This window comes from Ammodytes marinus (assembly GCF_949987685.1).
Source record: "Ammodytes marinus genome assembly, chromosome: 13".
NCBI lineage: Eukaryota > Metazoa > Chordata > Actinopteri > Uranoscopiformes > Ammodytidae > Ammodytes > Ammodytes marinus.
Genome location: NC_137217.1, coordinates 9,649,183 through 9,663,148, shown reverse-complemented (window position 1 = coordinate 9,663,148; position 13,966 = coordinate 9,649,183). Strand labels below are relative to the sequence as shown.

The 13,966-nt window shown below is 42.6% G+C and overlaps 1 protein-coding gene across 1 annotated transcript; it reads right to left on the bottom strand.

Moving 5' to 3' along the window:
* Positions 1-561: 561 nt before the first annotated feature.
* On the bottom strand, positions 562-12,480 carry faxcb (failed axon connections homolog, metaxin like GST domain containing b). Its single transcript, XM_080039486.1, has 6 exons — positions 12,343-12,480; positions 7,727-7,862; positions 6,794-6,990; positions 3,426-3,643; positions 1,467-1,583; positions 562-929 (listed from the first exon to the last, which is right to left on the bottom strand). The coding sequence occupies exons 1-6, from the start codon at positions 12,447-12,449 to the stop codon at positions 583-585; spliced, it is 1,122 nt and encodes a 373-aa protein (XP_079895612.1). The 5' UTR covers positions 12,450-12,480; the 3' UTR covers positions 562-582.
* Positions 12,481-13,966: the final 1,486 nt, after the last annotated feature.

The following is a 13,966-nucleotide window of genomic DNA, read 5'->3' as shown; positions in this document are numbered from 1 at the left end:
GTCATCTGCGTTTCCATCTCCCGCACACTACTAACAGCCTCAGAGCCTCAGTCAGCAGCTGGTTCCTTTTAGCCACATGATGGATCCCCCACCTGTTCTGCTAGGGGTTTGTGTGTGCGTTAAGACACATGGCAGAGTGGTGATTAGTTGCATCGTTTCATAGCAAGTGAAGTGCCACCTGGGTCTTTTTTTTTTTTTTTTTTTTACTCCAGCACTTCTTCTCTGTTTTCTGCACACTTATTAGTGAGATGAGATGTTCTTCTCTGTGGTAACCTTTAACTTTAGCTTCTGAATCATTGGGAAAGGACAAAATAAGGCAAAGAGAGAAACTGCCACGGGGGACAGTTCTGACGACACAGGATAGGGGGGGGACCAAGCATACGGTAGCATGTGTGTTATGAGGTTGAGTTTGGTATGCTCTGCAGTCTGTCCATCATTTGGGGTTATTAAGAGTTGGACAAACTGGAATAGTGTTCTTCAGCTTGGAGAGCTTTTTTTTAACGGGGCTGCCAACCCCCTTCCCAATTTGTCCCGACTCCTGCCACTCAAAGTCTGCCAGCCAATCAGCGGCCATGCTCAGGGTCAAACCTCCAGGTCGGGCATTAAGTCCTCCTTGAGCTGAATGTCATTGTCAGATCCCGTGCCCACGTCCGAGTCAAACAGCGAGTGGTCCGACCCGGGGGAGTGTGCGTGCGTCTGTCCGTTTGCTGAGCGGGTACTACCGCCTTCACTGTCATCCAGAGTGTCAGTCCTGGAGAAGAGGCCAAAGTCCAGCAGGCCCGTAGGAGAGCCGCCGCTACCTCCACCGCTACCGCTAGCACTGCTCTCACTGTCTCCGTCATAGTACAGATCCTCCACCTCCACAAACCACTCAGGCCAGAACTTCCTCCGCATTCGATCGCAGAACATGGCCAGGTTGATCAGCTCTCCTAGGAAGACATCAGACACAACACAGCAGGTGAGCAAGCTTTTAAAGGTAAAGTACACATACAAATTGTTACTGATGTCTGATACAGAGAAGGACAATACATCTGGGATCCTTTGTGATATGTTATGTTGTCCCTTCATTATGAGCCCTTTCATCAGTATCAAATCACAAAAGAAAGTCTTAATTTGTAACATGAAAAGCTCTGATCAAAAGATAAGAGACTCCAGTAGTCCCTACTCTGTTCAAGCTGGGAAACATCAAATAACAATCAAAGGCAGTCAGCGACACTGCATTGCAGTAGAATATCACTGCCATCTAGTGGCTGCAACAGACCAGTGCAGCTATGACAAAAAACAGGCAAAGGAAACTGTAAATGTTTGTTAATAATGCCTATATACTGTATACTGTATATAGACTGCAAACACAGGATAAACTAATGGAACAACCGTTACAGCACATACGTATTGATTCACGTCATTCAATTGAACATTTAGTTCATTATTAGTATATATCTGTTTGACTCAGGTACTTGACAAACCTTTGATGAGTTGCTCTGGTCGTGTCCCGGGCAGAGTCCACATTGCCTGGGCCAGATGACCAAACACTGTGGCATCTAGTGTCGACATCTTAGAGCCCATGAAGTACTTCTTATCCCCTACAGGACACACAATACAAAGCAATTTAATGCTTTTTTACTTTTTATAAATATAAATATTGTGCCAAAAGAATACAACATTGTGGAAACAAAAGGCTAATTGGTTGTTAATTGGCAATAACAACATTTTATAGTTCACCAAAAAAAGTAATCCGAATAGTAATGCAGTTGTTTCCAACCTGTTTAGTCAGACGTACCACAGACCTCCCAGATTAACTCAAAAACATGGAATTTGACTTTTTTTTTAACCAATGTCAATGAAACAGAGGAAAACTTGTCAAGTCCAAATAGTGGATAGTACGCTAAGTATTTGTGGCCTAAGTCGATAACCTTCACCTTCCCTTTCCCTTCCGAGAATAAACTTCAAAATAAACCTAAAGTACCTCTTGAACTTGCTGGAAGAGCTGCACTTTAGAAAGCACAACAACACATTTTAAAACTCTACACTTCTGGCACTTGAGTCCTGAAGAGTGGACCATTAAGAGATAAGCTGCATCATGTAGTGCAGAGTGGACCGATGCTTTCGCTCTGGGAATAACTTTCCGTTTTACAACAAATAGCCATCCGTTAAAAAGGCACAAACAGATCGATGCAAATTCACTTTTTTTCTTTCCGGCTTCAGACTCTTTGTTTCCATCTGAAAACCCTCTGACATTGTATCCCTGTGGCTGATATGAACACGGAGGCCATGACAGCTATGTTTAGCATTAGCCCTGACATATATGGAAATCACATAAATGAATGGATCTTTGGTGCGTTGTCTACAAAGAAATTAATTAAGTGTACATTGTATTTCATTCCAGGGCAGAGGTGATACTTATTTATTGATATTCTAAATAATGACTTTTAGATGTTAGCTATTTATGCATTGTTATGCATTCCAGGATATATCTCTGCACATTCGTATTCTGAAATAATGTTCCACAGTTTATCAGTCATTAATACTAATGCTTCATTAAGCCGCATTAGCCAGCCATCTAACAATATTTCACATGGGTCATTATGGCCCTGCAATGCTGTAACAGATTAGCCTGATACAGATGTCACTTCAACATAACTCATGTAACATTCATTCTTCCTGACTGGACAAACTGACTTGTCTTCAGGCCGTCTCTGGTATTTATTTCTGATTTCATGGAAAAGCATTGCAGCTGTTGTCAGATTTCTCCACTAACTTAGTTTTTAAATAAATATGAGACTATCCAATGTCTTTAGAATGAAAGCAGAACTCGTCCTGCTAATGGCTATAGGGTTTTGTAAGAACAAATGAATGTAATTCTGTTATATTAAGTGAGGAGCATCCTCTCAGATGACTCTCGTCTTTTTTTTGCCAGTTTGAAACGCTCTGGGAGGCGCTATAGAGCCCCTCTGCAAATATATTTCAAAAAGAATGTATTCGGAATGAGCAATCAATATTATTAACTCAACAAGTGACCGATAGGATGCAAGCCCCTCACTTTGAATGTTTTATTACTGTTCTCCATTTTTTTACGTCTGCTTAACATGTTTGTTTACAGTTCATGTTTGTTAAATCTTGCTTTCTTGAACCGTTTTAATGTTTTATGTCCAGTTCGGCTTGTGAGCTAAAGAAAATTGTCCATCCCGGACGGCAATAAAGATATATTCTATTCTATTCTATTCTAAATAAAAATAATTGTCCTGTGTTATCAGATGAATAGGTCACTTCCCATAAATGTGATGAGGTAAGAGGCAGTCCTAATGGAATGCAATTTAACAGCAAAGGTTTGGAGAAGAGGCATTAAGAAAGAGTATACACACAAAAGACAGACAGACAGACAGACAGACAGACAGACAGACAGACAGACACACACACAGGCCTACCCAGCAGTGTGGCCAGTGTCCTCATGTCCTTCTCCATCAGAGTGTAGACCTCGTCCTTGGAGAAGCGTCCGATGCCGTGTCCGTACATCTCCCTGCGCACCATGCTTCCGTTCAGGTGGCTCAGCAGCCACTTGAGAGTGTCGCTCAGAGGGCCGCTCATGGCCAGCAGCTTCTGGGTCTCCTCCAGGTTGTCCACCCACTGACAGTAAGCTATCGTCCTGAGAGAACAGAGGACATCACTGTGTTGAGTCACCGAACTACAGATCTTCTTACACTTCTTGCATTCTATAAAGGAGCATCACGGGGAAGTAAGAGGTGTGTTCTCTTTTTCTTCATCTCTTTCTCTCATGTCCCGATTAAAAACAGAAGCTTCCTAATGTCTGATCCTAAACACAACTACAATAGGTTGCTAATAATGGAATCACATACACTAGCACACAAATCCCCATCAGAAATTCCAGTTCTCAAAAAAAGGAAGCCAGCTGGTCATGAATCATACATGCAGGGGTGTGTACAGTTATGTGACAACAGTACTTTTAGTCAGAGGTTCTGCCCCCTGGATTCTCTCTCTTACCAACAGAGCGTTATGTCCATTGACAGTCAGCCTGGTCCTAATCAATTAAAGTGCACCACCACTTCCTTCTTAAGCCCATTTATCAGCTGTGCTGCTCTCAACTCTCTTCGGGCAGACAAAGTCATATATTGAGCCTTTCAAACTGTCAGGTTGCTGTCATGTACAGGACAAACTGTGTGTGGATGTGTCTCATTCCGAGATAGGTCTGAAGAGAAAAAAGGTGACTGAGCACACATCCGGGAAAACCTAAAAACACTCACTCATCGCTGCATTGTCACTTTGGTGGAGTCATTCAAATTCCCCTGTTGCCTGTGTACACATCTTTTTTAAAGCAAACCTCTGCCGCGACATGAGCCATCCTGACATCAAGCAGAGAGTTGTGTCAAAACAGCAGACGGACAGACTCTGTGTCTGTGTGTGGGCAAACAAGCCCTGCTCATAGCCTCAAAAAATCCAATCTGTCTGCACCTCCTCCTCTGTGACCACTGTGGATTTATTAAAGTAAGCCAATAAGAGACCATTGTTTTATCTGCATTTATCTCATCAATGCACACAATGAAAAAAGAGTGACCTGAATTGACATTTTGGTAGCCTACATTAAGTGTTTTTATCAGCCAAGCTCCTTGTGCGTGTAGACGCTAACAAGATTAAGCTGCTATATCCTTACACACTTGCACTTTCTCACAACACCTCTTAGGAAATACAAGGGCGATCTTTTCCCTCTTAGCTCTCATAGTCTGGAGGCCTCCTGACAGTCTCCTGCAGGTATAGTGGCTAACCAGTGATATGACTGTAAGGGAGCCTCTGTCTCCAGCCCAGCAGCTTTCTGAATGACTCCAGACGACTGCTCGCTCAATAGAAATTGAATTAAAGCATGTGGCCTTAGTGGACTACATTACATCTGGGACTGGTGACTGTCCAGTGGCCACAGCCTGCTTCCTGTAACAGTATCTGATGCCCCAAGAGGATGTACTGTCCTTTGTGTCCATTTGGGGGAAAAAACAGCAACCCATTCCCTTTTGCTTAAGTGTTATAGCTATTCTACTTTCACAAATAAGGAAATGCTCAATCTTTGGCTAATCAGCACCATGTTATAATAAATTACTGTTGACTGTGTGTCGACACCTGAGAAAAATTGTGGGTGACAAGGACATTAACATGGATGGCAATGTTTTTTTTTGGGTTACCGGTAATATGTTTTCCTGATTTAAGCTTTCTTTCCTCGTAAAATTCGACTTTTTTGTTGTAAAATAACAACTATTCTCTGCATCCAATTTATTTATTTTTGCTTGACGTGGCCGTAAAACTCTGTCGTTATTTTGATCCATTGCTATAGTAAAAAAAAAAATACTGATTGGTGCTGATTAGGAGATAATTCTATGTGTTAGTCTGTGTTGGTTGTTTTCTCTAACTAATAATTCAAGGGACTCCTTGGATAATGCAAAAAGCAAAGCTGCTAGTTCTACAGCCTCCTGTTACCTTGACGTTTTTATAGCAGCATCAATCAGAAGAGACAGGAGACAGAGTGTATGACCTAAGCCTTAGCTGCTGCTGCTGCTGCTGGCCTTCAGCTTCTCAGAGAGCAAGACTGCCCTTCCCTGACATAAATAATTCAATCAATAGGTCTATATGTGAGTCTAAACATGGCACAGTGTGGGTGGAGGAGCAGAAGAGAGGAGAGGGGGATGTGGGTTACATGAATGACCTCTAAAGCTTCATTGTCCTCTCTCACTTTCTTTCTTAGTGGATAAAAACACTTCAAATGTCTGTATGTGAGGACTGAGATCCACAGGTTTGATTCAAAATATGCCCTGACACAACTGAATAAAAGAGAATAATAGGACACAGCACAGTGGATCAAACGGTGTTAGATCACTGTGTGTGTGTGTGTGTGTGTGTGTGTGTGTGTGTGTGTGTGTGTGTGTGTGTGTGTGTGTGTGTGTGTGTGTGTGTGTGTAAAGAAGATGGATAGAGCTTTTAAGTAATGGAAAACACTCTGAGCCTCGCAGGGTGTGGTTGTGTGTGTGTGTGTGTGTGTGTGTGTGTGTGTGTGTGTGTGGGGGGGGGTGGTAAATGTTTTCCTAGCAGCAGCAGTGTGCATCACCCCATGAGGTCCTGCAGTGACTCACCACAGCCCAGCATGGCTGTTAACACAATTATAGTCAGCCTGGCCTGGAGGGCTGCAAAGATCATGCTTAAAATTAAGCCTGAACCTATCTTTTTTTAGCTGTTGTAATGAATGTGACATTGCCGTTTATCAGTGAGATCTGTGTGGCTGGTTCCTCATACAGTTCAACACTGAGCTTAGGGGTTCAAATATGCTGTTCTAGTCAGCACATTTTAGTATTAGCCTTCAAGCTCAGCAGTTACTTCAAATTGCATAAAGGTTGTTGCATTCTGCCTCTGAAATCTGCTAAAAGCTGCTTAAAGACCTACTTCACCGGTGGGAATATGAAGGTGTATTGAATTCTGAGATCCTATTTAGTATAAATGTGCAAAAAAAAATTGAAATAGGTTCATCCTAGCCTGAGAAAAGGCAGAAAGAGTGTTTATGGTCTCACTGTCTAACCACATTTTCCTTACTGTGACATCACAGTAAGGGCTAGGATTAACAGGACAGCTGGGCCAAGGGAAGACTAAGGGAAGACAGAGGGAAGAAAAACCTCATTCATTATATTATAATAGTGATTTTTATAATGATATAATTCCGTATGGGTGAAGTATTCCTTTAGTTATTGGATGTTTCCTGAAAGACTAAAACTGTAGGTTATTCAACACTACATAAGTTTCCTACCAGTAGAGGTGTTCCTCCACCATCTTGGTAACGGCCCTGGACACAGCTCTCTCCTGGGGGGTGAGGTTCTGGTTGAGGTTGACCCCCAGCTTCTCCTCCAGGAAGTCCACTATGAACTCAGAGCCTGAAGCCTGCTGGTGGTTGTACTCCATCCAGGGCATCTTACCCTGAGGGGACAGCTTCCCATCAAAGTAGTTCTGTGGAGGGAAACGGCTTCATGTGACAACATGTAGGATTCTAAGGACGTTATGAACAAAAACAGGTATTTATGATATGCCAATTTTTTTTAACCTTTATTTTACCAGGCAAAAATAGCTTGAGATCTAATGACCTCTTTTTCGAGCAAGGCCTCATACTGTACAATGCATTTTTGCTTGCCGACTTCTAACATGGTGCGTTTCAGTGGTTTCCAACCTATGGGTCGAGACCTTGAAGGTTCCATTTCACACAATGAGTTCAGTTTACTCATCATGAGGAACACTTCTCAACCACTCAAAAAGCCTCACACATTCTCTTCTTTACAACTTCTACTAAAGCTTGCCTTCTGTTGCACAGATTTAGACCATTCTTTTTTTGCAAGTCACTTGACTGGAGAGTCTCTTTAACAGGACAGGGAAGCAAAATACCAAATATTTCCCTAATAAATGGCTTGATCATTTTACAGTTTCAATTAGTTACTGATTTTAAGTTGTTCAGATAAATGCCTCCGAGCTCTTTGAAATCCTAACATATGATAAAAGGTCACATGCAGCAGTGCTTTGCTTGAATGGGTCAAAACATGCTGTGAAAATATTACGTAAACAGCCATGAACTGCAATCATGCATGGCTGGGTAGATAGCAGGAGCAGGCACGGTTGTAGGGATTATATTACAGACATTACAGGAACTTCTCAAACACATACTGTATAAAAAGTCCTCTCCCCTGAGCAGTACCTGGTAGGGCAGATCCACCATGCGCAGGTAGGTCTCTATCTTGAGGCAGAAGGGCGAGAGGCTGGGCACGCCGTTCTTTGGCCTGGAGAACTGATGGAGGATGATGGCGTCTTTAGAATCTAACTCCTGCTCCTTCCTAAAGGAAGAGCACAGGTGTTTTTAAGGACTATTCAGCTTAGACTTCTTATTTTTGTTTAATATACGTATGTTGTATATACATTTTAAAATGTTATAGAATGGAAATAAACAGTATTTCCATGCTTTATGTTGTCAAACCAAACTTAGGTAAACAAAGTCACCTTAAATACAGTGACATTTAAGGTGGAGTCAGCGATTCTGGAGAACTCTTGTTGTTAAAATATTTTTTTGTGTCAGAATCAGTGAGTATCTCCTCATGATCTTGTAAGTGTCCGTACTGTGTGTGTGTGCGCTGAAAAAAAAGAGCTGGTGTTCATACACAGCCTAGGCTCTGTAAACTGTTGCTATGGGCATGCTTCTGGCTGGCCCAGCGTGGTAAACATACCCATTTACGGAGCCTAGACTGTGTATTACTGGATTTTTTTCCAGCACACACAGTACGGACAGTTAGCGGATCGTGAGGAGATATTTACTGATTTTGACAAAAAAAAGGGATTTTGACAACAACCATTCTCCATTGCTGAGTCCACCTTAAATGTGATCATAATTGCTTTTGAGGAACTGTTTGATTGAAAAAAAGCAGAGTAAAAAAAACATTTAACTCCAGAGGCTTTGTGTCTGCTCTCAAATAACTGTCTCACTCTTTAGATGTTTCATGTATTTTAGAAATAAACAGCAACAGACTTCTTCAAGTTGGAACATAAGCTTTGATATATTCACCCCTGCTGGAACAATGATGAATAAGGGAGCATTGATAAATACAGACTTAAAAGTTAACAATGGCATCCTTTGATTCAATTATTGCCTTAAGAGTTGTAAGCCTGTCTGAGAGCGACCAGTGTTAACACCTGTTTTCTATGACAGTCAGTGCTGTGAGATGATTCCCAAACACAAAAGCAGGACTTTGGTGTTCAGCTTTAGGCTCTAACAACCCTTCCTTAGGGAGCAATGGGTCACACCTGCAGTTTATTATAGCAAGTTGACACAGCACTAAGTCCCTGTGTCCCTGAGCACTGTTTCTTTTTAAACACTCTCAACCACCCACCATCAAGCACAATTTAATGTTCAGCAGCTGCGGTGGCCTTGTGGTTTTGTGCAGCCCTACAGCCATTCTGTTAATGTGCAAAGCTCAGTAAACTACAGGTTGTATGTGATTTTAGTCAATATTGCAACTTCATCTGTCATTCTTCTTGCCTATTTATGTTCCTATTCATGTAAAAGATTCCCTATGTCTACTTGTTTATGTTTGGTTAAGTTTAGGCTGAGTGTATACCATTACGAGCGCCTGTTCAATTTAAAGTATTGATTAAATGAGTCAACACACTGGCCCAGTTTTAAGCAAACACAGCCCAAAGGTGCAGTCACAGTGAATGCCTGCTGTTCCAACACAAACAGCTTTTAACTGTTAGTTCTACTAATGGGTTTTACTCTGTCTGTTTTCCCTGGACTGCTGATGTGAGGTCCTGTTGTCCCTCTAACTAGTGTGCCAATATGCATAGTGTACTCAAGGATTATTATCAGAAAGACAAAGAAAAACATCACATTATTTAAAGGGTGAGATCACCTGAAACAACAATGCTGATCCCAAATGTCATTCCATTTCCCATAATTACATCTAAATATGGCATGGTCCGTTAAGCTTCTGTATTTATCTCTGGCAAAAGCTCTTTTACGCCTAAATAATTTAATATAAATGTACAGGGTGCTGGCACACATTTTTATCTATCATTATTGTATGAATAACATAATCCATGGCCAGTTTATCAGGTACAGCTAGCTAAGACTAATGCAGCAGCACTCCAATAAAGGTTTGCTGTCTCTTAAACCTGTTAATATTCACACACTCCAAACTACAGCCTCAAAACTGCTCATAAAGTTGACTCTTTAACATCTCTCCAAAACGCCTGTTTGCGCGCTAACATTTTAACATTCTAACAAAGTACGGTCTAATGACATTTTCTACATTACATTTAGCTGACACTTTTATCCAAAGCAACTTCCAATAGGCAGATAGCATTAAAGGACTTGCACAAGGGCTGACATGGATTATATTTGTATTTATTTTTTGCTGTGCCCTGGTGTTACCCTCTGTGCTATCCAACTAATGTTGTGTTTGGGTTGCAGGGGATCCCGGGACCCCCTTCAACAGCTCAAGGAACTACTTTTAGGACAACAACACTATACTGAAGTACAGGGGGGTTGTTTTTATTTGTTCATCTGCAATAATGGATGTTTTTTGGACAGTTGATATTCCCACATACTGTTATACATGCTCTCAGTCACCAGTTAATTAGAGGCACCAAGCTGAACTAATTTAGTCTAATCCAACAGGGTTTTCTAATGATGATATTTACACTCTATATCCCTATCTTAAATCATTTCAAACTGCCCTGCAATAAAGCATCCACTTGTGAACGTTACAGTGTTCTGTTTGTGTTGAACTTTTTTTCAGAAAGGTGTTGATTTTCAAGTAGAACCAAACGTCAAGTGCACTATTCTGGGTCTTCCACCATTACCTTCAACAGAGATCTCTCAACGTGTGCTAACCTACTCGCCAACAGATGAATACTGACCAATAACAAGTCTACGGGAACATCCTTTACCTTCAGACATTTGCAAATATTGTGATAAGAAGTGAAAGACTGAACATCTGGGGCCCATTTTTTCCAATTTGTATGAAGATACATTTCCCAATCATTCCTTATTGATCTTTTGTACCTCAAAAGGGTGTCAGTATAGGGTTTGATGGGCATGGTCCTATGCTGCTGAACAGCTATTACTGTTTATTACTGAAACAGCTTAGTATAAGCCAAGTGATGTTATTTTTTTTTTTTTTTTTTTTTTTTGTGGTTCAATTTGTTTGTCTTATTTTAGTTTTCATATCTAGCAAGCAATATGTCTAATGTTGCCTTTTAATATTGTCTCAGATGAGCATACAGCTTAATGCAACAAGTAAATAAACAAACTTATGAGAAAGAAAGATAGGCGCTGCTGATTCAACTGTGGTCACTTTGGGGGTTGTAGTTTGAAGTGCCGTTTAATTTAACCGTATTATTGTTATTACAATGGAGGCAGGCTAGATGACAGAAACACCTCTCTGTAGCAGAGTGCATCATAACCTTCATGAAGGTGGACTCTTTTGCAGGAATGTCATAGCCTGCATCTTTTTTTTAGCTGGGTGTGCCTAATAAACTGGCACACTATGGGCTGAGTGTATGAATAGTTGTGCCTGTGGTGTCTCTGTCCACTGCCTCGTGGTGCTGAAACTGTTCCAAGTCTTGGAAAGTCGCTGTCCACAGTCAGGTGGTGCTGAAGTTAAAGCCCACTCTCCGTGCAGCCTGTCATCTTTAAGGTATTTTGTCCACTGTCATTGTGCCTGATGTGGCCTATACCCTGTCCATCTTGTATGTGTCAGTCAATCTCACTATCCCCCGAAGAGCTGCTTTAAGAGCTCTCCAAACAGCAGCGGACCACTGTGGCAGAACCGCCGCCAGTGCCAACAAACGCGTCACATGGCATGAACAGATGATGCCGGTCAGGCTGCACGTGACTCCGCAGTAGCAGCGTTTCCGCACGAAATGCAAGGTTACGCAGATTACTCTGGGGAGGGGAAAGGGAGGGGGCGGGAGCAGAGACTACCAGGCCACTGTTACAGGATGCATTTACTCCCCGGAAATGGCATGGCACAAAATAATCCCACCATTGACAGATACTAGACACGCACATCCCCGGCGCACTAAGTTAATCACTTTCACATTTCAGGGACGGATCACGTCTCATTCTTCCTCCTTCATCACGCTAAAGTGGTAGGGTTAGCCTACATAGGTGTGTGTGTGTGTGTGTGTGTGTGTGTGTGTGTGTGTGTGTGTGTGTGTGTGTGTGTGTGTGTGTGTGTGTGTGTGTGTGTGTGTGTGTGTGTGTGTGTGTGTGTGTGTGTGTGTGTGTGTGTGTGTGTGTGTGTGTGTGTGTGTGTGTGTGAGTGAGTGCATGCGTGTGTGTTTGTGCAGTCACAGTGTGTACTCCGTGCAGCAGCTGTGCATCATCTGCGCCGAGCGAGGAGTTCGTTAAAGGTCGCTGTGGGTGCGCAGCGCCCCAGGAGCGCTTGGTTTACGCTCAGGTGCGGACAGGGGGCGGGCTAGAACGAGAGCTGGCACGCGAGCGGACGCGTGACTCGCTTTTTATTTATTTAATTTTTTTTCTTCCTGGCTTCCTCCAACCAGTGTCATGTCCTTGGGAGGAGGAAAAACAAGGACTGAAACCTCAGCAACCAACGCGAGATCTGCGCAGAAATCACATCCTTTTGGAAGGACCCCCCACATCCGTTCATTGATTTTTATAACAGCCCTTCCCAATGACACCCATCATGCATCAGTCCCTGTCAGCAGATAGGTGTCACAAACAGTTAGGCCTACACCCTGCATATGTGAATGCCTAATACAAATAAGTGTTGATGATGAGCGATAAGGTGCCGTTCTTACCTGATGGCGAGCAGCTCGTGCAGGAGGTAGGCTGCAGCGGCCAGCAGCGCCCCCCCGGTGATGTACAGGGTCTTCTTCCACCAGGAGTCCGAGCCCAGAGCCGACATGATGCCTCCGTAGTCCTGCAAAGGGAAGGTGACGATGTAGCCATAAAGAGACTGCTGCTGCTCGGAGCCGCACAGGCCGCCCAGCTGGCTCAGGCTGTGATTCCGCCCGAGCTCCACCACACACGGCCGGGAAGAGGCGAAGCCCGCAGCCCAGTACATCCTCCCTCCCTCCCCTCCGGTTAGAGCCTAGACCCCACGTCCTCCCTGCTGCAGACCCCGTTAGGCTTCATTTATACTCCCGCTGGCTGGTCTACGGCATGGCGGGGGTAAAGGCGGTTGATTAAGTACAACCAGAAAACCTAAAGGTGTAAACATCTCCTCTCTCCCCTCCCCACGATGATGATGCTCAGCAGCCGGTTCGCTTTCATTCGCAGCTTTTGGAAAGCATGATCAAGCTACTGACAAGTACAACAGCTCGAGTTCCGGTCTCAATTTCCAAAATAAAAGTCACTTTTGTGGTTTGTGTTGTAATGTAATTTTTGTTGTAGGCTACAATGAACAATGTTCTGAACACACTATACTCCAAATGTTATTAGAACTGCAAACAGTTTTATTATCAAGTGATTTACAAATGAGTTTTCAAATGAATCATCGGAGTATAAATTGTCATATGACTGAGACAAATGTGAGACTCTGAAGAAGCTTGTTTGCTTCTGACCAGCAAAACCCAAAGCTATAGCCTATACTACATACAAACAATGTAGCAGATCATCACAACTGAGGGAGCTTTAATCAGAAAAAAACATTGTAGTTCAATGGATACCCAGAATATTTGCACATTGACCTGAACAACTAAGCGGCTCATCAATAAAGGTGGAGTCAGCGATTCTGGAGAACGTGTGTCGTCAAAATCAGTAAATATCTCCAGGATCTACCTGTGTGCACTGAAATGTACTAATAATAGACAGCCTAGGCTCTGTAAACGGGTATGTAAACAAAGTAGGGCCACCAAAGCCAGCAACATGACCGTTTATAGAGCCTATGGCTGTGTATTATCACTGCATTTTGTTAGTGCACAAATAGGCCTAGTACGGCAATGGATTGTGAAATGATATTCACTGATTTTGTCAAAAAGAGATTTTAACAAGCATTCTGTAGAATAGCTATCTTATTATAATACAATAGTAAATCATGTTGTTCTTTCTCACATGGTTGTCAGCCATAGTAAACTAATGCCTGAAAAAAGCAGTTGATTTACTCAGCTTAAAAAAACAGGTTCAGTTCAGAGCTAAATTATGTTGCCTTCTTCTGAATCATAGCCTACGTTACATATTTGCTAATATAGACCAATATTGATCAATGTAAAAAAGCATCTGGCGGTTTGAGCCACAAATAATTCTATTTAATATCTACAGAATTTTATTTTTAAGGTAAAGCTTGGGCAACATCCGGTGTTAACGTACCAAACTGCAGCAGCCTGACGCAGCTGGCCTATTGTCTGCTCCAGTGGAGGAGACACCCCGCCCTGACGAGCCCGTCTCCATCCCAGTGAAACCAGTAGCTCACCGTGATGAACA

Excerpts from the sequence above, each read along its gene's own strand:
- faxcb (XM_080039486.1), bottom strand. The coding sequence starts at position 12,449 with ATGTCGGCTCTGGGCTCGGACTCCTGGTGGAAGAAGACCCTGTACATC. Across the intron at positions 3,644-6,793 it reads GTGGAGGAACACCTCTACTG|GACGATAGCTTACTGTCAGT; the intron begins GTAGGAAACTTA and ends CTGTTCTCTCAG. Across the intron at positions 930-1,466 it reads ACCAGAGCAACTCATCAAAG|GAGAGCTGATCAACCTGGCC; the intron begins GTTTGTCAAGTA and ends ATGTCTTCCTAG.